At 43.5% G+C, this 24,758-nt stretch overlaps 1 protein-coding gene across 1 annotated transcript; it reads left to right on the forward strand.

Moving 5' to 3' along the window:
* Positions 1 to 635: 635 nt before the first annotated feature.
* On the forward strand, positions 636 to 23,063 carry ETV7 (ETS variant transcription factor 7). Its single transcript, XM_060773148.2, has 8 exons — positions 636 to 823; positions 7,799 to 7,922; positions 9,276 to 9,440; positions 10,147 to 10,269; positions 18,313 to 18,492; positions 18,940 to 19,082; positions 19,698 to 19,798; positions 21,071 to 23,063. Exons 1-8 carry the CDS (start codon positions 818 to 820, stop codon positions 21,186 to 21,188), a joined length of 960 nt encoding a protein of 319 aa, XP_060629131.2. The 5' UTR covers positions 636 to 817; the 3' UTR covers positions 21,189 to 23,063.
* The last annotated feature ends 1,695 nt before the right edge of the window (positions 23,064 to 24,758 follow it).

A 24,758-nucleotide genomic window follows, 5' to 3' on the forward strand; every position in this document is an offset into this window, starting at 1 on the left:
CTTCTTGAGGGAGTGTCTCGCTGGAGATGAATGGGTCTGGCAAATGTGACCCAAAGGGCACACACTGCCCCACTGTGTGCTCTTTAGGAAGGTGTCTTGTTTGGAACCTAGGTTGTGTCTACGCGAGAACGAATGCAACTTGACCCCACTTTAAGTGCCAATGGTTCAATGTTATGGAAGTATGGTTTTAGTGTTCTCTGCCAAACAAAGGCTGGTGTCCCACCAAGCTGAAAACCTTATGTGTCTATGTCAGGCATGGGCAAACCTGGGCCCTCCAGGTGTTTTGGACTTCAAGTCCCAACATTTCTCACAGCCTCAGGCCCTTTCCTTTCCCCCCTCAGCCGCTTAAGCGGCTGAGGGGGGAAAGGAAGGGGCCTGAGGCTGTGAGGAATGGTGGAACTTGAAGTCCAAAACACCTGGAGGGCCCAAGCTTGCCCATGCGTGGTCTAGATGCCCCAAGAGACCCTCTTCCCCCGCAAAGCCAAGTGTAGGGTGGCCCTTTTGGGCTCGTTGCGACGCCAAGTCCTCGCCCTGGGCAGATCTTTGGGACGCCGCCTCCTAAAGAAGAACCCGAGAAGAGGAAGAAGGGCTTGGATATCGAAGCGCAGGAGCTCGCTCTTTCCCGTCGGACGGGACCAAACTCCAGAAACTTTCAGGTCTTGTTTCGTTTCATTTTCGTTTGCCGGAAGGACAGTCATCGGGAGCTGACAGCGGGGCCCAAGACGAAGGGAGGGGGGAGGCTTGGGTAGGCGCTGGCTTGGCAACTGAAGGATCCCAAGAGAGCCTCACACTCCCAGCAAAGCCACCTCCACCTGACATGCAGGTAAGAGCAAGTCGGAGCCCCGGAGAGGAGGAGGGGGGGGGGGAGGAAGGAAAGGGAGGTAGGAAGGGAGGGAGGGAGCCTGGACAGGGAGGGGGTTTGGAAAGCTTGCTTGCTTCTCTCCTTCCTTCCTGCCTCCTCTTCTTCCTTCCTTTCTTCTCTCCTTCTCTCTTCCTACGCCTCCTCCGTCCCCACACACGTGTAATTCCGCAGTCTTTGCCCTTCGATTTTCGCTTTTTGTTTGGGAGCCCTCCCACTGTCTCCAAATCCCGATGGATTTTCCGTGGGAAGCACCAACCCTTGAGTTTTGTTCCACCGACAGGGTCTGGAAACCCCCAAAGCCCGGCTCACTAAGGGAAAGGCCAGAAGCAGCTGCCCCGATTTGGGAGGGTGCCTCAGAAAAAACGCTCTTAAGAAGAAGTGCAGGCTCCCTTCAAAGGTCCTTTGAAGTCTCAGGGTTTCAGGGAGTTTGAACAAGGAGTGACCCTCGAAAAGAGCATTTTTTGTCAGGGCTCAGGTGAACCATGCTGGTGAAAATGTTTAATGCAGTGGTTCCCAACCTTTTATTGACTAGGGACCACTTTGGCCAGGGACCGCTCTCCAACATTAATACCAAAAGGGTTACGAATCAGTTTTTGGTCAACTTTAGTTTCGGTTTGGGGGGCTGATTCAGAAAATGGCATTGGATAGACCAGGGGTCCTCAAACTTTTTAAGCAGAGGGCCAGGTCATAGTCCCTCAAACTGTTGGAGGGCCGGATTAAAGCATGAATGGATTCCTATGCACACTGCACATATCTTATTTGTTGTGCAAAACCCACGTAAAAACAATACAATAATTAAAATGAAGAACAATTTTAACACATATAAATTTATTAGTATTTCAATGAGAAGTGTGGGCCTGCTTTTGGCTGATGAGAGAGGATTGTTGTTGTTGTTGTTTGCTTTCAAGTCGTTACAGACTTAGGTTGACCCTGAGCAAGGGCCGGGTAAATGACCTTGGAGGGCCACATCCGGCCCCCGGGCCTTAGTTTGAGGACCCCTGGGATAGACAGTAATAGTATGATAGCTGTTCCATTGTTTCTGCTTTGCTCCTTCAGGAGCGCTGTTTGTGCAATGCAGAACAGAACACAGATATTATACAAGGAATGTAAGAGTTCTTTAATGGTAAAACCCTTACCCAAACCCTTACCCTAAAACTTACCCTAACCCTAAGATTAAGCCTTAACCTTACCCTAACCCTAACCCTAACCCCAAGACTAACCCTTAACCCTAAACCTTACCCTAATCCTAAGCCTTACCCTACTCCAAACTGTAACCCTAAACCTTATCCTAATCCTCCCTTCCTTTCTATTCTTCCACCAAATGCAACTACGAAATATATTCCCGCCCTCAGTGTGCCACTCTCCCCTTCCCTTATTCACAACCACCGTTACAGAATGTGCATAACGCTCAGAGCTTCTGGACCCAGCTATCATACTATCACCGGATAGACCACATCAACTCTAGTTTCTGATAAGGAACATATGCCATCCTCGCGGACCACCACAAGTTAAGAACCACTGGTTTAATATGTCATACTGAGATAGATTTCCAGACCAGAGCTTTCATGTTGGTGACACACTTTTTAGACATGTATTGCTTTGCAACATACTAATTCAGTTATGCCAGTGAACTGGAAATTAAATCAACTCCTTATAAGAAATATAAAATGCTCTAATTAAACTGATGGGGGCACAACATATCTCATGACATTTCATTTATATTTTTTAAATATCTGATTTGTTTATTTCACAGAAGTTGTTTAACAAGATTCAGAAGTTTCTTGTTACGTTCATGCGACACACCTACTCGTTGCAGCTAACATACTCATACAGTGGTTCTCAACCTGTGGTCTGTGGGCCACCAGTGGTCCACAGGAACAAACATATGGTTCCCAGCCTCACCATTACTACACAGTTGCCTCAAAACCATGTGGCAATAAGAGCAATTGGTCTCATAAAACCCTCTTATAGCTCCAAGGCAACAGGCTGACTACCCGCAAAAGATTACCACTACCACATCGGCTCTAGATTATTAAATATGGTTTTCTGTGGGTGAGCAGATGGTGACTACTGGGTAGCATATGTTCTGTATCAGAAACTAGAGCTGATGTGGTCTATCCAATGCAATTTTATGAATAATCACCCCAGATAACCAAACTGAATCTAAAGTTGACATGGTCCTCTACGTTTTTCAACATCTGCACTGCTGGGAGGGGTTGCCCAGAGGTGTGAAATTGGGTACATTAAGCAGCTGAGGGGGGAAAGGAAAGGGCCTGAAGCTGTTAGGAATTGTGGTACTTGAAGTCCAAAACACACGAAGGGAAGGGCCCACATTTGCCCATGCCTGGTATATACCGATAGTACCCAGTTCTGTTGCTGATAGTTGCTGATAGTACCCAGTTCTGTGGCAGCACTAAATCATTGTCTGGATGCAGTGAAAGACTGGATGTGATTGAAAGGACTGAGGAGTAATGCAGACAAGCTAGCAGTGCTGTGGTCAGTAGGACAACTAAAATGAGATTGGGATCAAGGCCCATTCTGGATTTTGTTGAGATGTATAACCTGGAGGTGCTATTGGACCTAGGGCTATTCTTGGAAAGCCAGGTTGCTTCAGAACCCCTTTGCCCAGTTTCAGCTGCATCTATTCTCAAGCAAGGCAGATCTGGCAACAATGCTTTATGCCTTAGTTGCCCTCAATTAGACACCATAACAACAACAACAACAACAACAACACTTTATTTATGTTCAGTCCTATCTCTCTGAGGGGACTTAGAGCTGATTACAGTATATACAAACACAAACACAGGCAAACATTAACAGAAATTCACAGAGCATCACAGACAAACACAAAGGCAAAGGCTTCCCCTTTCATCTCCAGCTTCTGAAGACGGTGCTCAATTTACGACTCAATTTACGATTGTTTGTCTCCATTTCCAAGCCGAGGAGCCTGCATTGTCTGTAGACACCTCCTGGTTGTGTGGCTGGCATGACTGCTTGGAGCACCTGTTTGCCTCCCTGCCAAGGCTGTACCAATTGATCTACTCACATTTGCATGTTTTCAAACTGCTAGGTTGACAGGAGCTGGAGCTCACCCCATTCCACAGATTTGAAGTGCTAACCGTCAGGTCAGTAAGTTCAATGGCTCAACAGTTGAGATTATACATTAGAACAAAATGCAGCAACCAAATCGGTGCCAGGCAAGTGCATTGCAGAGTCCATATAACACTGGTCCTGAAAGAAGTACAGTATGCTGGCTTACAGAGCTCAGTTGAAGGTGCTGGTGTTGACCCACAATTCCTAAACAACTTAAGGCCAAGATCTGAAAGACTGCCTCCTCCCCTGTGAGCCTGCCAGAAATCTTCAAAGGAAGCCACTCTGCATGTCCCAACACCTTGATGGACACACATGATAGTGCTTTTTCTATACCAGCGCCTCAACTGTGGAACTCCTTGCCAAAGAAAATCAGACTGGCCCCATCTCTTTTATTAAGCTTCTGGCAGGAATCGCAGAACACATTCCACATTCAGAGTTTGAAAGTGCTGTCTTAACTATTTCAAGGCTGGATGACAGCATATTTTTAGTCTGCTCTTAGGAGATTTTAAAGAATATTTTAATTTGTTTTTAAAATGTTTTAAACTTTGTGTTGTTTTCATTGGGTTTTATTTGTTCCTCACTTCAGGAGCCCTTTTGGCTTTGGAGGCAATATCGAAATGCTTTACATAAATAAATAAGGAAGTATAAGATAGATATGCAATTATATTAATTGCAGAGAAGAAGAAAAATGTTAACTTTTAATGCATGTTTTGGTTTTATATGTATGTTAGGCATTGAATTTTGCCATTATTATGTTGTGAACCGCTTCGAGTCCCCCCCCCCCCCCCCCCCGGAGTGAGAAAAGTAATATATAAATACAGTAAATAAATAAAAAATAACTTTGTTTGCATTCATTTAAGCCAAACCTTGTTTTTTGCCAACTTACTGAATGTGCACAGACTTCAAAAGGCAATGACATGAGGGGAAAATGTGTGGTGGCCAACTTTCACTTTTATTTTCTCTCTTGCATGTGGTTGAGAATCAACCTGAAACACTTTGTGTGTGTCTATGCAGTTTCATTGTTGAGTTCCCAGTTTTATAGAACTTGGCTAACAAAGTAGATGTGTTCCTGGAAGCAACTTCTTCTAACTGAAAATATACTATCAGAGATAGAAATAATATGGAAATGATAGGGATGGGTTCCTACACCACAAAAAAATGAGCAGTTTGGAAAAAATGTAAACATTTTTTTCAAATCAAACAACATGTAAATATGAAATGAAGCAATCAGGTCAGATAACTATTCCATAAGTATTTTTAAGTAAATAAAACATCTTGAACCTCTGAAAGACCATCTGAAATCTTCCAAAGTGCATTCAGGGCTAATTTTTGTTTTCTTTTACTAATAAGGGATTTTGAAGGCAGCTGCTGTTTACCTTTCCTGCTGTAGGCAGGAACTACACAGTGTTGCAACCCGGCACTCAAAATATGTATTTTTCTTTTCTTCCATCCTTCTTTAAAAGAAAAAAAAGGAATGTTTATATTAATATATACATATGAGATTTTAAATATGAATTCCTGTGCACTCTTCTTCTTTTAAAGTACATCATACTACCTTAAATTAGCTTCTGGAGATAATAAATGCTATGCTGGAATCTTTGTCATACAATCCCCCTTTATCCAGTCCCTCAATAAATCAATCCAATTTATTCACAAAATATTTCAAATTTCTCAGGGCAGAAAGTCCTCCCAAAATGGCTTATCTAAACATATAATACAGACTAACATGTTATAATTTAAAACAGTACATAGGAGGATCTCATTTTAAGCATTTAAAACACAACAATTACTATAAAATCAGTTCAAGATTTTATATAAAAGGCATCTCAATGGCCATGATTCATTATTATTTTGATTTTGCAAACGTTGAAACTAAAAGATACTGTATCTACTTGCCTAAAAGATCACACAGTGTGCCCCTGACAACATATTATGCTTGGCAGTACTGTGACTTGTACTTTCTTGGTAGCTGAAAAGTACTGTGAACGTATCTCCCTTTATGAACCACCATGGAGGTGAAGATCTTCTGGGTAGGCCCTGCCCTCAGTCCCACCTGTTTTGTAAGTGCCCTTGGTGGGAATGAGAGACAGGGCCTTCTCAGTGGTAGCTCCCCAACTCTGGAACTCTCTCCCCAGTGAGATTAGATCAGTGCCCTCCCTCCTGGCCTTTAGAAAGAGAACAAAGATGTGGTTATGGAACCAAGTTTTTCACTAGTAAAGTAACACAGTATAAGAAGTAAATATGGAATATGTGTAATTGACATTTTGAATGGCCCAGTCTATGAGTTTGGATCATGTGATTTTAATGTTTTTATTAGGTGTTTTTAATTTGCATACTTCATGTTTAAATGTCCTATTATGGTGAATTTGTCGTATTGTACTTTATGCTTAGTCATATGCTGTTTATTTTATGATTTGGTTTATGTATGTAGGGCACTGAACTTTGCCATTATTTTTGTAAACTGGTTTGAGTTCCCCGGGGGTGAGAAAAGCAGGATATGAATGCAATAAATAAATAAATAAATAAATAAATAAATAAATAAATAAATTTTAATACTGAAGACAGTTATTGCTATGCTCATTGCATTGGCCGAATTTTTTTTAAAAAAGAATGTTAACACTATTAGCGTTGGACCCAGATAGTTTATTTTTTTTCTGTAAACTGGGAATGGGTTAGGAAATTCTGCTTAAGAAAAGACTTCTTTCCCACAAGGTTTTATAACAACATATGCACCATGCATGAAACTGAAACTGGCAGAAAGTGAAACTATATACTATATACTCACCCACACAAAATCCCCAACTGTGTTTTTCTAGATTCTCATGATCAAATTGTGGTAGTGATAATAAAGGTTTCGCTGCTAGACTCAATGTGGCAACAGTGTAGTGAAAAGCTTCCATAGTGTGGTTGCACTGGATTGAACCCTTGAGCAAGCAGTACAGCTAGAAGAGTTTACACCTGCTTTTTTGCCCAACTGGTTAACAAATTATCAATTGCATTCATTTTGGAAATGTATTTCTGCTAGAATATTGGCTCTGGGTCAATAGCATCATTGAATTCAGCCCAATAACAGAACCACTCTGTTACTGACTCAGACTTGCAGTACTAATTCTTATCCCACTCGCCATTTGAGGTTCTTAAGGGAGCCATATTTGGGTTATCACATATTATCATCACAACAACACTGCAATGATGATTCAGCTTAGAGCAAGGAAGTCCAGGCATCTTGGAGAGTTGCATTTCATTTATGCCATGCCTCCAATGGTATAATTTGTTTTAAAATTATTTAATTGTCCAAAAAATCTGGTGTGCTTCATGGTTGGAGAAAGGAGAGATATTTGGCAAAATTGTTTCCAAGACCCTAGAAGGTAAGTTTGAAAATAGGTTAAAAAAATAGAGGCTCCTGATTCCTCCAACCTTGCAATTGCATATGGTACTTTCTCTCACTCTTGGCTAGACACTATTGACTGACCCAGGCCCCTTCCACACAGCCATATAATCCAGAATATCAAGGCAGAAAATCCCACAATATCTGCTTTGAACTGGGTTATCAGAATCCACACTGCCATATATTCCAGTTCTAAGCAGAAAACGTGGGATTTTTTATTATTATGGAAGGGGCCCCAGAATCACTCATGGCTGCATGAATAAGTTGGATTTTGAACCTGGATCCACTTACCACATTTTTACACCATGCTACTTCTTCAGTTATATTTCTCTATTGTTGTACTTTGACTAGGTTTAAACTTGCATCTGTCTAGCCAAAAACAACACATCAGTTAAACTGAAATGGAGATGATTTCAGACAAGGATGTAGCACTAATATGTTTCTCCTGTTTTAAGGATGAAGTAGCAACGGGTTCTTCGCCTCCTGTGCCAAAGGCTGCTTTGCCCCTACCGTCCACTCCTGTGACATCATTGCAAACGCTCCACTGTGGACAAATCTGCACCTTGCCCGGCCGACTCAGTGAGTGTCTAAAATGATGGACATGAGAGCACATATCTTTTAAAGGTTTTTTTTTTAAAGGAGGGGACTGTCTCCATACTTTAAAATGCTTAGCAAACAGATGTTCTCAATTTTGGTTCTTGACATCATCACTGAAATGTAACAGGTGATGGGAAAGACCTCCATATCCATGTCTTTAAGAGAGGAGAAACATGGGTTGGCTTTAGCAAAGCAGGTTAAACCACCAACTGTAGTCAGTCTTGTCAGTTAAAAGGCTGCCAGTTCGAAGCTATGTCAGGGTGAGCTCCTGGCCATTAGCCCTCCTTTCACCTACCTAGTGGTTCGAAAGCAAATGTGAGTAGAAAAATAGATACCACTTTAAAAAATGGAGAGGTATTCTGGGGCACCCATAAGAAATGCCAGCCATTTGATCCAAAAAAGGTTAGCTCTTCAGCAGGGAGATGGAGTGACAGCAAATCCCCCCCCCCCCCGCCCCATGGCCAGAACCGAGTACAACACCTTCCAAGGACGAAAGATGGGAAAGCCGATATGCGAGAGTTATCTGGAAAGTAGGTTACAAGATTTTTTAAAATACAAAGAATGAATATATTTTCATAAATCTTACATGGATTTTAGTATAGGTAGAACAGAATATAAATACTGTTAACAAATCTATATAAATAAAAATGTAATGTTTGTTTGTGGGATTAACATAACTCAAAAACCACTGGACGAATTGACATCAAATTTGGACACAACATATCTATCAGGCCAACAAGTGACCATCACTCATAAAAACACAGCAGAAGAGACTTTAAAAGCCAAAAAACTAAAATTACATTACAACGCATGCACAAAATCATACACACACACACACACACACACACATGAAAACACACATATACACAAATATATACACAAACATATACACATACAAAACACATATATACAGACTGGACCACAGCAACACATGGCAGGGGACGGCTAATAAATAATAAATAAGACCTCTTAGAGAGATCCGACCAGCCAAAGTGGACACTACAGGGCTGATGGACATCAGTTATCTGATTTAAATAAGCTTTCTGCATTCAGCAGAAAAGGCAGGAGAAGCCACCCCTCCTTGAAATGAGACAGCAGTTGTCTTTTTGAAACAAGAAATACGGGGTGCTAGAATCACAACAGACTTCATTCATTTTCTCTCTGTCCTTGATTTTCTGCCTTTTCCTCCTTTCATCATCAGAATCATTTTTTTTATTGTCCTGTGGTTATATATTCCATTTTATGGACTTACTTTTTCTTGGAAATACTGTAGATAGCTTATGGATTGAAATATATTGTGACATTTATTCTCAGTGTTAGTCTGGTTTGTTTCAGGAATCCAGCCCTCTCTGTGGAGCAAGGATGATGTGATTCACTGGTTGCGATGGGCAGAAAAAGAGTACTCACTCAGGGAGTCAGATGAAAGCAAGTTTGAAATGAATGGGAAAGCTCTTTGCATTCTCACCAAGGAAGACTTCAGACTCCGGGCTCCTAATTCAGGTTAGAGATGTTCCTAGTAATTCCTTGCAGGAATGTCCAGGATTTCCAAAATCAGATTTCTTAGAAGGAAGAATTGGAATAGTGAACAAGAATTTACATGCTGCATCTCATTGTGGACAGCTAAATTTTGCATAAATGTGATCTTGTTTTAGAGTTGGAGCTAGATTTAATTATATGTAAGGTTGACTGCCATGTTTAGAGCAGATCCAAAAAATCAATTAGACTGTCAGCTTGATTACATCTGGATTGTTCTTCTGAATTGTCCTCTTGTGTAAACAATGCCATGTTTTTAGAACCAAGGCTCATAAAGCAGTGTTGGTGCCAGATGCTAACATGGTGTATTATTGGAAGGAGTCAGTTACCCTCCAGTGCTCCTTTGGTCTTTTTTTATAGTATTTGATCACATGTCGGACACTTCCCAAGTGTCTAGGACTGTGTGATGTATCTGCAAAGAATGCATGCAGATCTGAGTAGCTGACAGATGGTATTTTTGTTAGTGCTGATTGTTTTTAAGTGCAGGCCAAGGTCTTTAGGCACTGCACCCAGTGTGCCAACCATCACTGGGACCACCTTTACTGGCTTGTGCCAGAGTCTTTACAGTTCTATCTTTAAATCCTATTATTATTATTATTATTATTATTATTATTATTATTATTATTATTATTATATACAGGAACTGACATGGATCTCTGTTTTTCCCACTCAGGAGATGTTTTGTATGAATTACTTCAATACATTAAGACTCAGAGACGAGCCCTTGTTTGTAGCCCTTTATTTAATCCTCCCTTTCGGGATGTGGAATTCGCACAGACCCAAGGCACTGCAGAAGGTGAGTACTTATGAGGCAGTGGTTTCATCAAGGTAGGTTAGAATCATAGAGTTGGAAGAGACCTCATGGGCCATCCAGTCCAACCCCCTGCCAAGAAGCAGGAAAATCACTTTAAAAACACCCTCAACAGATGGCCATCCAGCCTTTGTTTAAAAGCCTCCAAAGAAGTAGCCTCCACCACAGCCTGGGGCAGCTGTCACAGAAAGTTCTTCCTAATGTTCAGGTGGAATCTCAAGTTATATGCAACATGAACTCCAAAATCTGTATTCTTGTGTATCTTGAGTTTCACTTCGATGAGAAGACACTATGATGGGGATTGCCAAGTCAAGACTGTAATGAGATTCAGCATTAAAACCTGAAAGCTAGGGACAGGTATTTGCAATATCAAGGGTTCAGTTCCTGGTGCTGTAAAAAGGGGAAGCTTTGGGTGATATCACAAAGCATGTTACATCTAACCCACTGCACCACTAGGGGTTCCCTCAAAATTATATATTTTATTTAATTATAACTAGGCTTGTTTTTGAAGTAGGGCTTAAATTTTGAGCATCCTCAAAAAACCTGAAAAATCATGCTAGGGCTTATTTTCAGGGTAGGTCTTATTTTCAGGGAAACAGGGTATCCCATCCTGTATCATAAGATCTCATGGCAGCGTACGGAAAAAAAATAATAATTAGAACAGTCTGAAATATTTAAAACAATTTGAGCAAAATGAAACAATATAAAACCATATACAGATTCAAACCAAGATCTTTGAGACTCTGAAAGTGGTTATGTTTAGCACCCATAGGACCGTTCTTACTTTTGGACAGCAGATGGAAGGGAACTGCAGGAGGCAGGACAGGGCTGAGGGCCAGAAGAAGGGACTTCATAAGCATCATGAAAATGTTCCTGCTTGGACTTTCTTGGGTTTCAAGTATGGCTTCTAAAATATCTGGGTCAGGGAGTCTCAGGCCCCTTCCACACAGCTGAATACATTCCCACATTATCTGTTTTGAACTGGAATGTAAGGCAGTGTGGACTCAGATAACCCAGTTCAATGCACATATTGTGGAATTTTCTTCTTTGGTCTTCTGGGTTATATCTCTGTGTGGAAGGAACCTTGTTTGGTTTTGTTCAAATTTATGTCTTTATTGTTAGTTTATGCCACTTTTATTGAAGGCTTGCTCACATCTCTCTTCTGAAAGACTTATTTGTCCATGCTGGTATAGCATCAGCTATTGCAGACTATTTACTGTATGACTCAGCATCTTAAATTTAAAAGACAAACATGCATGATTATATCAAGGGAACGCTGTGGCTTTCAGAAGTTCATTCCCCTCCTTTTATTGGTCAATAGCTTTTTAACATAGTTGTACTGTCCTCAGTGTCCCGCACTTCTTTCCACTATGGACCCTTCCACAAAGCCCTATAGCCCAGAATATCAAGGCAGAAAATCCCACAATATCTGCTTTGAACTGAGTTATCCGAGTCCACACTCAGATAATGTGGAATTTTCTCCCTTGATATTCTGGCACATTGCCTCCTCCTCAAATGATCCACCGCCAGGGATCCTTTCTGGGCAGCTTTTAAATGTTACTTCTTTGGACTGTAATCCAGAATTTGCCATCTGGCATAGCCACTAGCCATGTTGGCTTAAAGGATGTTGGAAGCTGTAATTGTCACCCCAAAAGTAGCATTTTCAAGGTATGCCCTGGTGCACCCCTTGGAAATCACAGGAAACTATGCCAGGGGTATAGAGGTTGCTTACCTGTAACCGTATTTCTTCGAGTGTCCATCTGCGAAATTCACACCTATGGGTTTTCCTTTGCGCATGCGCAGAAATCCGGAACATTCTAAAGTTTAATGAAATTAAAAATGATTATTTGTGAGGCTCCGCCCCCCTCCCCGCCCCCTCGGTATATATGCCGCTGCATGCGGCTGAGGAGTAGTTCCCCAGCGCTAATCGCAGCTAGGTCTACAGGCATGACAGAGGGGAGGAAGGGCGGGTTGTGTGAATTTCGCAGATGGACACTCGAAGAAATACGGTTACAGGTAAGCAACCTCTATTTATTCTTCGTGTCCTCTGCGAAATCCACACCTATGGGTGAATAGCAAGCTACTGACCTGGAGGTGGGTCATGCCACGCAGGAAAAAAGGACAGCTCTGCCAAAGGCAGCGTCTTTCTTCGCCTGAATGTCCAACTTGTAGTGGGAGGCAAACGTGGATGGTGTAGACCACGTAGCTGCCCTGCAGATTTGATCCAGAGGGACTCCTCGAAGAAAGGCTTGAGATGTGGACACCGAGCGAGTCGAGTGCGCCACGATGTGAGAAGGAGGTTCCTTCTTTGCCAATTGGTAGGCTAGCCGGATCGTTGAAACAATCCAGGAGGCCAGTGCCTGTGAGGATACAGGATGGCCCAACATGTCTTTTCTGTATTTCAAAAATAGTTTAGGAGACTTCCTATAGGAGGAGGTCCTATGCAGGTAAAAGGAAAGAGCCCTCTTAACATCAAGGGAATGTAACGCTACCTCCAACGGGGAGGATGGGTTGGGGAAAAAGGCCGGCAGGATAATATCCTGTGACATATGAAAATAAGAAACAACTTTGGGTAAAAACGTGACGTCAGTCCGAAGGACTACCTTGTCCTCGTGGAACCTGATATAAGGAGGGTCGGAGCGGAGGGCCGTCAATTCACTCGACCGTCTGGCTGACGTGATGGCCACAAGGAATGCTGTCTTCCAAGACAAATGGGAAATGTCACTAGAGGCCATAGGTTCAAAGGGAGGTTTTGATAACTGGGATAACACTAGCTCTAGGCTCCATTGAGGGGAAGGGAGGGAAGTAGGAGGGTGGACATTTTTGTAGCCCTTGAGAAACAATTGAATCAGGTGGTCTTGAAAAAGGGACGGCAAGCCGGATTTTTTACGATAGGAAGAGATTGCTGCTATGTAGCATTTGACTGAGGAAAGGGAGAAGTTTTTGTTGGAAAGGTGCATTAGGAAGTCTAGTACCACAGGAATTGGTGCTGATAAGGGAGTGAATCCCACTGCTTGTGTAAACTTCCCAAATGATGACCATTTATAATGATATGACTTCTTAGTGGTTGGTTTATGGGCGGCCAATAGCATTCGTGATACTTCCTCAGAGAGGTTCATTGTGGCCTGATCCTCCATGCCGTGAGGGAGAGGGAGTGGAGATCTGGATGGAGGACTAGTCCATTCTCCACTGAGAGAAGGTCTGGGGTCGGGTCGAGGCGGAGGAATTCTTTGTTGGAGATCTGGAGCAGGGGAGCAAACCAGTGTTGGCGTGGCCACCAGGGGGTGACCAGGATGCAGTCTGTGTTGTCCTGAATTATTTTGGCTATGACGGGGGATAGGAGAGGAAGTGGTGGGAAGAGGTAGAGTAGGCCTGGGGACCACTGGAACAGGAAGGCGTCCCCGAGACAACCTGGGGATGCGTGAGGGTGGAGCCTTGCGCAGTAGAGAGGGCAATGAGTGTTCACGGGGGATGCGAACAGGTCTATCCTGGGGATGCCCCACTTGCGGGTGAGAGTCTTGAAGTGTGTGTGATGTAGTTGCCACTCGTGATTGTTCTTTGAGGATCTGCTTAGAGAGTCCGCTAGTGTGTTGTCCTGGCCTGGTAGGTGGATAGCAGTGAGAAGGACATTCCTCCGAATGCACCATTCCCAAATCCGTGTTGATATGGCTAATAGTGTCTGAGAGCGGGTTCCCCCTTGCTTGTTGATATAATATTTGACAGCGGTGTTGTCTGTTACAATTTGGACTTTGCGGTTCGAGATGATGCGGACAAAGGCTCTGAGGGCCTTTTCTACTGCCATCATCTCGAGCGCGTTGATGTGGAATTGGCGGTCTTGGGGAGACCAATGGCCGCTCACTTTGAACCCTTTGAGGTGTGCTCCCCAACCTGAGTTGGAGGCATCGGTTGTGAGGGACATGGAGGGATGGGGTTGGATGAAGGACATCCCTGATTGAACATTGTACTGCTTTGTCCACCATGAGAGGGAGTGAAGGACGGGGTGTGGCGGATATAGAATGCGAGATTGAGGTTCCCGGAGGGGGTCGAAGGACTTGATGAACCAGCTTTGTAGCGGCCTCATCTTTAGACGGGCGAACGGGGTCACATTTGTGGTAGATGACATGTGGCCAAGGATAGATTGGATAGCCCAAGCCGAAGATCGTCGGGAGTGCTGGAGGGTTCGGATTGCTTGCTGAAGTTTGAGGAAGCGGTCCTCTGGGAGGAAGGCTTTCTGGAGAGTGGAGTCTATCACGGCTCCTATGAACTGGATTCGTTGTGTCGGGGTGAGATGGGATTTTTCCTGGTTTACAACCAGACCCAGGTCCTGCAAAAGAGACAAGGTGTAATGAATATCGTTGTGTAGTTGTGTTCTCGAAATAGAACAAAATAACCAGTCATCCAGGTACTGAAAAACTGTGATGCCTTGTTGGCGGAGATGTGCAGCTATGACAGACATGCATTTTGTGAACACTCTGGGTGCCGTGGACAAGCCGAATGCGAGAGAATTGAAGGAGAAGTGGTTGTCTTGCACCGCAAAGGTCAGGAACCTGCGGTGGGCCTCCCTAATTGAGATGTGGAAGTAGGCGTCTCGGAGGTCTACTGTCGCCAACCACGATTGTGGTGGAATGAAAGGGAGTATGTTAGGAAGTGTAACCATGCGAAATTTGCGGGGTGTAATGAAAGTGTTGAGTCTGCGTAAATCCAGGATGGGGCGTAGACCCCCATCTCTTTTGTCTATCAGGAAATATCGAGAGAAAAAGCAGCTGCTGGCATTTTGTGAAGGGCTAGGAGATATGGCGCCCTTTTGAAGGAGAGAGTGTACTTCCTCCCAGATCTCCTGGGAGGGTTGAGTGAGGAGGATCCTACCCACAGGTGGGTAAGAGTCGAATTCTATTGCGTATCCCCTTTCGACTATGTCCAGGACCCAGGCATCTGTAGTGATAGACTGCCATGCTGGAAGAAAGGGTTGTAGCCTGTTTAGGTATGTAAGTGGTTGTGTATGTATGGAGGGATGAGTGGTAATGGTTACTGGTGTGCTAAAAACGACGTTTGTTGTTGTTGGCAGGCCTGGTACCACGGTACTGACCTCTGAAGGGGAGCTGTGGCCGTCTTGGAGCTGTAGACTGGGCGTAGGATCTTTGACGTCCCCTGTAGAAGGAGGTATTGTAGGGTCTGTTGTAGTAGTGGGGGCGGTAGTAATATGAGCCCCACCGTTGCCGTTGGTGAGAATATGGTTGTTGGTCATATTTGAAGACCGTTTGTTTCATCTTATGAGAATGCTCAAGTTGTGAATCAGTTTCAGGATTGAAGAGTCCTGCCTCATCCATAGGCAGGTTTTCAATAAGGGTGCGTTGTGATTGGGAGAGGATTGCAGCCCTTAGCCAGGCGTGGCGACGAAGGGCCACTGAGCCTGCAATGAGTTTCCCTGAAGTGTCAGCTGTGTTCCTTGCAAGGTCTTTTTGCAAAGATGATAAAAGGAGGGCTTCTTGTTTAAGAGCCAGAGCCAGTGGTTGGTTGGCTGGAGGTAATAACTCTAAGTAAGGGGATATCTTGTTCCACAAATGGGTTTGGTACACACTCATGTATACTCCATAGTGAGCCATGCGTGCAAACAGGCATGCTGAGGAGTAAAATTTTTTGGCCATAGAGTCAAGTTTTCTTCCCTCTTTGTCAGAGGGGGAAGTCTGGTTTGTTTGTACAGGTTTTGGCTGAGCATCCGTTACAATGGAATTTGCTTTAGGCATTTTAGAAAGCCATGAAGCTGAGGACAGATCAATACGATATAAATTGTCTGCTCTTTTGGGAGTTGCCGGGACCATAGTCGGGGCAACTCCAGTATTTTTCAAGATTTTTAGTAAATAAGGTAAAGTGGGCAACACAGTGGAAGCTGGTTGTTGTTGTTCAGTAGAGGTGAAGCATGGGTCTGCCACAGTATCTGTGGGTTCAGGTGTGGCAAGATTCAAAGCTCTAGAGAGTCTTATGAAGAGGGCAGAAAATTTTTTAAACTCTTCTAAATTTTTAGGGGAAGGGTCAGAGTCTGGGATAGGATCATGGAGAAGCGGGGTGTCATCAGTGGATTCAAGCTCCACTGCTTCAGAGTCATGGTGAACTAGAGTGAGGGGGTCTTGAAAGGGTTGGGGAGGGTCCGGTTCCGTTTGATCTTCTGGAGGATGAGAGAGTGTAGCTGTTGGGGGTGCATGTGGAGGCTGTGGATAACTGAACTGCGGTGGATAATGGGCACTGTAGTCCTTGGGATGGTTAGGGGGGGGTGGATAGTAGAAGGGATATATTGGATAGGGAGGGGGAGGAGGGTAGAGATGGTAAGGGTAGTCCTGGGGACCATAAGGATGGTATTGTTGAGGAGGGTGAGATCTAGCCCTCTTTGGAGGGTGGGGGTTAGGAGAGGGCTGAGGGGAAGGAGAAGGAGAACGCTGGCGGCGGCGTGGGGCTTGCGCCGCGGAGGCTTGTTGTCCTGGAGGAGGAGTTTCCCTCGGAACCGGGGAATCTGGTGGGCTGAGGGAAGGAGGGGGTGAGGCTTGGGAGGGAGGGAGGGGCGGAGGAGAAAGCTCCGCTGTGGGCTGGGCTTGCAACTCGAGCTGAGGAGCCAGGAGCTCCAGGGGGGGAAGATAAGAAGGATCGTCCATGTGGAGCATGGCTGGGAGGGGCTCCTGGAGCTGGAGGACGGAACCGGGGAGATGAGGCATCGGTTCCAGCATAGGAGGACTCAAGGGCTGTTCGCCAGTGAGTTGCCGTCCCTTTTTCTGTTTGGTAGATTTTTCTTTCGATTTTGCAGCCCTTGAGGCTTGCTTAGAGGGCTTGGATTTCTTTCTAGGCGGCTCCGCGGGGGAAGCGCTTGCCTGGCCCAAGTCCCGCCTGTCCCCAACGCGTGGGGAGGAAGGCTGGGGGGGCTCTTGAACTGGGGAGGAATGGGAGGGGGTGGGAAGAGCCTGGGGAGCCAAGGCACGCTCGTAAAGCAGAGCCTTCAATCTGGCGTCTCTGCCCTTGCGGGCTCTAGTGGTAAAACTCAAACATATCTCGCAAGTCTGGAGATTGTGAGCCTCCCCCAAACAAAGTAAGCATTTAGAATGCTTATCGGCCTCAGGGAGGGTAGCTCCGCAGGCCGAGCAATTTTTGAAATAGGGAGAAGACATCTAGCCTGATTAGAGAGTCGTCAGCCAGTCCGGGTCAGGAATGGAGAAGGTGGAAGCCAGAAAAAAACAGTCCAAAGGTCGATATAGCCAGTAGATACAGAGAGAACGTTCCGAGATGCTGCCGGATTAGCGCGGAAAAAGGAACTACTCCTCAGCCGCATGCAGCGGCATATATACCGAGGGGGCGGGGAGGGGGGCGGAGCCTCACAAATAATCATTTTTAATTTCATTAAACTTTAGAATGTTCCGGATTTCTGCGCATGCGCAAAGGAAAACCCATAGGTGTGGATTTCGCAGAGGACACGAAGAATAAACTTAATTCCTCTAACAGGAGACTATGGAGTATGATAAAAGAAGGGGAGGAAGAAGGGAAAATAGCACTACCTTTTTGCTGAGGTTGGCATGTAGATAGCATCTTGCTGGCCTTTGGAACTGGTAGTAGATCTCACATGGATTCCTGCCACATCTGAAGGATTTTTCTGTTTTGTTTGAGTTTTGGCTTATTTATTTTCAAGTCATTTCATGATATTCTAGTGCAGTGGTTCTCAGCCTGTGTTTTGGCCTTCAGATGTTTTGGCCTTCAACTCCCAGGAATCCTATTAGCTGGTAAACTGGCTGGGATTTCTGGGAGTTGTAGACCAAACCCACAGGTTGAGAACCATTGTTAATCTAGTGATTGAAAATGAGGTCTTTGTAAAGTTCCTTTCACCTTAAAACAAACCCCAAACCCCATAGTTACTGTCTGTGCTGGCCATGTGTGATCCTGGGGCTTACAGTCTTAGTTCTTCTAATAACATTTTGGAAAATAGTCAGATTTCCTCAGACCCAAAGTACAGGTCAGAAGCTTTCTCAGCTGATGGTGTTCTTCTCTTTACAGAATGTTTGGTCGTCACTACTGGTCATCCAAGCCACACAGAGCAACCCAGATTGCCCACAACGATGTTCTTCAGTCCTGGGGCAACCTGCCTTTCTCACCACAGCACTGGGGTCATTTATAGAGCAGATGAATATTCTTTTCCTGTAACATCACCATCTCCTGTTAATGGTAAAATTGCAGGTAGGTATGCTTTTTCAGTAACTTAAGTGGCATTTAGCCTACATTTGTTGTTGTGTGCTTTCAAGTCTAGCTTCAAAGGATCTAATTCTTCAAAGTTAGATCTGAACTGCATTAAATGATCAGTATGAGCCCCCAGTGGCACAGTGAGCTAAACCGCTGAGCTGCTAAACTTGTTGACCGAAAGGTCGCAGGTTCGAATCCGGGGAGTGGCATGAGCTTCCACTCTCAGCCCCAGCTTCTGCCAACCTAGCAGTTCGAAAACATGCAATTGTGAGTAGCTCAGTAGATACTGCTCCAATGGGAAGGTAACAGTGCCCCTGGGTAACATCCTTGCAGATGGCCAATTCTCTCACACCAGAAGCAACTTGCAGTTTCTCAAGTCGCTCCTGACATGAAAAAAACAAACAAACCTGTTTTAACATCATATTATATGCTACTGACTCTTAGATTGCAGGTTACTCTGGGATTATGTGTACCAGCTTCTTTGTGATAGCCGATATGAATCATTCATCAGATGGGAAGACAAAGAATCCAAGGTCTTTCGAGTCATTGACCCCAATGGACTTGCCAGACTTTGGGGGAATCACAAGGTACCTAAGATATTAATTGTATGAGATCTTATAGCAGGGATGTGCCACTTGTGGCCCTCTTGATGGCTTCACACTGCAGCTTCTATGATACTTCACCACTGGTTAGCTGGGCAGGGCTAATGGGAGTTGCAGCTTAACACCATCTGGAGGGCCACATGTTTCCATACTACTATATACATCCTGTTTAGACTAGTGGTTCCCAAACATTGGTCCCCAATCCTGAGAAACCCCAATCAGATTGTCCAATTGAAAGGGATTCTGGGAGCTGAAGTCCAAAACCCCTGAAGGACCAAAGGTTGGGAACTACTCCTTATCAAGGTGAAATTAACAAGTGAGTGTTGTACAGAAGATAAATTCCATGCTACCTTGATTTTTTTAACAATTCAGTCAGTGCAATAACTTATAAATAGCATTTGTAAAGTCATCTTTAGGTTGCATATTACAAAGCAATGTTTCTAAACTCTGTATCTTAGAGTTCTCCAACATCCACAGCATACTCCTGATGAACTTAAGATTTTTTCATTGTGTTCTCTAGCTCATCCAGTTCAAATCATTCCAGTTATATTCAAAGGAATTTACCATTGGGCTTAAAATTATTATTTTTTGAATTTTCAGAACCGTAGGAACATGACATATGAGAAGATGTCAAGAGCTCTGAGACATTACTATAAACTCAACATTATTAAAAAGGAACCTGGGCAGAAGCTCCTATTCAGGTGTGGAAAATAAAATTGGGTGAATCCATTGGGGAGGGTTATGGAAAATGGCTTGACAGCAGAGGCAACTGTGGAGCCCCCAGTGGTGCAGTGGGTTAAACTGCTGAGCTGCTGAGCTTGCTGACCAAAAGGTCAGCAGTTCGAATCTGGGGAAGCGGGATGAGCTCCTGCTGTTACCCCCAACTTCTGCCAACCTAGCAGTTCGAAAACATGCAAATAGGTACCGCTCCAGCGGGAAGGTAATGGCACTCCATGTAGTCATGCTGGCCACATGACCTTGGAGGCATCTACGGACAATGCTGGCTCTTCCGCTTAGAAATGGAGATGAGCACCACCCCCCAGAGTCAGACACCATTGGACTTAAAGGGAAATCTTTAGAATCATTTGTAGGTGTTCCATGCTTTGGTGGAAATCTGGGACCTCATAGCAAATGCTTTGTCTAATCATGGCCAAGGATGGTGGGCCATCTTTGGACCTGTTGCACCTCCGGTAAAGAAAGACCATAGAGGGTTGTGTGGTGCTATTCACTGGCCACCCTCAAGACAGAAGAAAAATGAGTTGTGGGACTTCAAAAAAAATCTGTTAAATTGGAGGACCTTTCTTGAGGAACAGTCGTAGCACACAAAATATGTCAAAAAATAGACATCAAAGAGAAAGTTTTTAAGAATGTCTTCCTTCAATGTTAAACCTTCTGGTGGTATGTGATCCAGGCTGAGATGGTATTTTGAGCTACATCTAGTATCAGTGTTCAAACAAGTGTGTTAAGTTTTTGTAGATCAAGCTGCTGCTAGGCCCCAATCTGGATTGGGTTTTTGTATTCTACAAAATATTACCTACAACCTTATTGCTTTGTTTCCCTCAAAATCCTGTCTATTTTGGAGAGCATCCAAGCTGGGGCATGATTTTCAGCAGGCTTCCAACCTAGCCACCACTCCACTTTTGGAGTGAGGCCATATTCCAGATTTGATATCCATAGCCAATTTTTCCATAGAATAAAATGACCAGGCTAAGCACACCTTCTTTGAACACTTCTCATAGCCTTGGCAAATGGGATTAGAAGTACAGACACTAGAAAATGATAGTCAAATGAGGATATGGACAAACCCAATGAGCATGATATCCCTCCTTGGAGAAGTCAGGAGTAATGCTGAGGTTCAGAGTACAATTAGTTGCCTATGCCAAGAGTTCAAACTATGCAATATCAAGTTGACCATCCTTCATACAGGCAGCTAATGTGGCAGAACTCAAGAGTGATTTTTTGTAATGTTCCAGATTCTTGAAAACACCTGATGAAAGAAAACACGACAAAACTACTAAGTGTGAACAGCTGGATAATGAAGACCAGGAAGGAGAAGACTGGAAAGAAGATGAGCTGGAAATCTCACCATAAACATTTGTCATGCAAAGGCTGAAAACGATCAGATGAAGGGAATTCATGTCCCAACAGTGCTGTTGTTTTCTGTAGCTCAAACATGTGAAATTAACCACCACACCTTTACTGCAATTGCACCAGTCCATCTCCTTTTAATTACAGTCACATTATAAGTACTCTGCAAATGCATTGCAGTAGGCTGCACTGAAAACATAATCCTCAGAACCAGCTGCTCACCACTGACTTCTTCATTCCAGTGGAATTTTCTTATAGTTCGGATTTTTTTAAAAACACGTTTGCACACACACTCAGAAAAAATATTTCAGATATTCAGTAATAAAAATTAAACACATTCTGCAAAGCAACCAGCTTTTCTTGGCGCCGCATGTAATGGACTAAAGCAGCGTTTCTCAACCTGGGGGTGAGGTTAGGATTAGGGTCATGAAGGGGTATCAGAGGGATCACCAAAGACCATTAGAAAACACATTATTTTCTGGTGGTCACGGGGGTTCTGTGTGGGAAGTTTGACCCAATTCTATCATTGGTGGAGTTTAGAACGCTCTATGATTGTAAATCCCAACAACTACAACTCCCAGATGTCATGGTCTATTTCCCCCAAACTCCACCAGTGTTTATATTTGGGCATATTGAGTGTTTGTGCCAAGTTTGGTCCAGATCCATCATTGTTTGAGTCCAAAATGCTTTCTACATCTAGGTGAACTACAACTCCCAGGTCAATGCCCTCCAAACCTTTCCGGTATTTTCTGTTGGTCATGGGAGTTTTGTGTGCCAAGTTTGGTTCAATACCATTGTTGGTGGAGTTCAGAATGCTCTTTGATCGTAGGTGAACTATCAATTCCAGCAACTACAACTCTCAGATTACAAAATAAATCCCCCACAACTCCACCAGTGTTCAAATTTGGGCGTATTAGGCATTTCTGCCAAATTTGGTCCAGTGAATGAAAGTACATCCTGCATATCAGATACTTACATTACAAATTCATAAGAGTAACAAAATTACAGTTACGAAGTAGCAACAAAAATAATTTTATGGTTGGGGGTCATCACAACATGAGGAACTGTATTAAGGGGTCACGGCATTAGGAAGGTTGAGAAGCACTGGACAAAAGCAACAGAGCAGTTGACATGAAAACCACAATGAGGCCTGTTTCTCCAAAATGCAGCCAAAAAGTCTATGTGGGGATTAACAAACTTGAATGTTTACATTTTGTGTTAAAACATTTGGATAGAAATAGTTGCCTCCCTAGGAAGTAATGCAGTCTGGAGCTTGCAAGCCCAGCTACCAAGGAGTTCATAGTGTTCTTGTTTTCACTGTAGGTTGCCTTTTAAACCAGTTCAACACTGACCCACAGTCAGCTAATGTGGATAAAAATCAATATAACTATTACTGAGACAAACCCTTATTTCAAACATTGTTCTCATATCTAGGCTATGAGGTTGCTAGTCCAGTTTTCTGCTGTCTTGCAAAAGAGAAATAGACTGATGGGAGATGGGATAACAATATTATTTTACTAGCTCTAACAAAATGATGGCCTTAACCTAGGGATTCAAAATGTATGAAGACTATTTTAAGCTGGTAACAAGAATGAAGTCAGCCTCCCAGACACATTAATTAGGCAATAAACTATCTAGCCTTTTGCTTGCAATGTTGTTTCTTTAAAGTGCATTGACTTTGTTTTTTTTAAAAGTTGTTTTTGCTGATTAGTACTAACTAGTTTTCATTTTAAGATGACTTGTTGATTGTGGCCTGGCTCCAAATGTTCATAGTCCCTATCCCACTGTACAACTATGCAGCACTGATATAAATGCGCTCACGGCTGCATTAAAAGATGTGCTTGACTACTTGAGATGGCATAAATATTACAACATGGATTGAGGTGCTCTTCCATAATTGTTTTACATGCAGGAGTGAGAATGCTTCTGCAAGCAGATCTCCTTTTATCCTGAGCCAAGGTATATCAAAGTCCTGCCTTTGATTTATTCTGGGGTTTTTTGTTTGTGTCAGGAGCGACTCTGATGTGAGAGAATTGGCCGTCTGCAAAGACGTTGCCCAGAGGACACCCAGGTGTTTTACCATTATGTAGGAGGCTTTTCGCATGCCCCCACATGAGAAGCTCGAGCTGGCAGACAGGAGCTCACCCTGCTCCCCGGATTCAAACTGCCAACCTTTCACAAGGGTTTAACCCATTTCGCCACTTGGGGCTCCTGATTTATTCTGGTGAATGTAATGGAAAGGAGAGGAACTTCAAATGTGAAGTAGGAGCTCAAGAAAGAGGTGCAGATTTCTGTCCGATTCTCCCAAATTCTAAGTCTGCCTGGACTTTTAGTTTAAAATAATTTATGAAGGAAACTAAGTTTGTGTACTATCTCAGTGCACAATTTTGGAGGATTTGGGATTTCAAAACTCTGGGAGAGGGATTCTCAACTTGTTTTCCACTGAAAAGATTAAATGATTGGTTTCTTTAACGGGCCCATCCTAATATGACTTTCTCTATATACAAACATGTCTGTTTACTACTTCCAATCACTGTGATGCTGCAGCTAATTAAAAGCTGCTATAAGACGGCCACTTGACAACTCTGGATGAAAGCACTGTTCTTGAGCATCTACTATTGTGGGGGCTGGTTAAGTAAGAATTGTATAGGATCAGACCAAAGGCCTGACTTATACAATATTCTGTCCCAATATGTCAGCCCATGGAAAGACCATAAACACACAAGCATCGATTCACATTACCATTAGTAACCAATGGCCTAAAATATCTTGAAAGCACCAGATCCCATTTGATCTTGGAAGCTCAGCAGGGTTAAGCCTGGTCGCCTTAAGTTGACAGGTGAGGTTTTTTTTTTTTTCATGTCAGGAGTAACTTGAGATAACTGCAAGTTGCTTCTGCTGTGAGAGAATTTGCAAGGACATTGCCCATTTTACCATCCTGTAGGAGATTTGGATTCCAGATCCAATTTTTCAAACTCTTGAAATTCAAGAAGACCATTTAAAAACTTTTTGGTTCCAATCTATGTTTTATGATGGCATGTGGAGTGATAAACCACATAAACAAGATCAGGCCATTCTGCAATACTCTATAAAATGAATATAGACACCTCCATATATCTTAGTGATATGACATCTTTCAGCCATTAAAAACATGATGCACAGCAAACTCATTTAGTAGGTTCTTACAAGCATTATATGTGATATATAAAACAAATATGAGCAACTCTGAGGCCTTGATATATGTCTTAAAGGCATGGAGAAGGAAATATTGATTCAACTTTTCTCCAAGTATAAGAACTGCAAGTGATGAATCAGAAAAGTTTGCCAAGACCTGAAAAGAACTGAAAACATCAGGATCCTCTCATGTATAGCTCTGTATCTTAAAGCTCAGCCCCTGTTGTTTTTAAAGTCTATTTTGACTTGAGGGTACCTAAGAACAGAGGATGAGCTTTAAGATGACATACTGTTTGAAGAAAATATGCAATGTACTGTATCTTTTTGACCCATACTACATCAGGCTAACAAAGGCTCATGTCCCACACTCCAAGCCCTCCATGCTCACAAAAAGCTGGA

This window comes from Anolis sagrei, chromosome 4, assembly GCF_037176765.1.
Source record: "Anolis sagrei isolate rAnoSag1 chromosome 4, rAnoSag1.mat, whole genome shotgun sequence".
Taxonomy (NCBI): Eukaryota; Metazoa; Chordata; class Lepidosauria; order Squamata; family Dactyloidae; genus Anolis; species Anolis sagrei.

Coding starts and splice junctions, on each gene's coding strand:
- ETV7 (XM_060773148.2), top strand. Junction 9,441..10,146: donor ACTCCGGGCTCCTAATTCAG/GTTAGAGATGTT, acceptor TTTCCCACTCAG/GAGATGTTTTGTATGAATTA. Junction 19,799..21,070: donor GGGCAGAAGCTCCTATTCAG/GTGTGGAAAATA, acceptor GTAATGTTCCAG/ATTCTTGAAAACACCTGATG.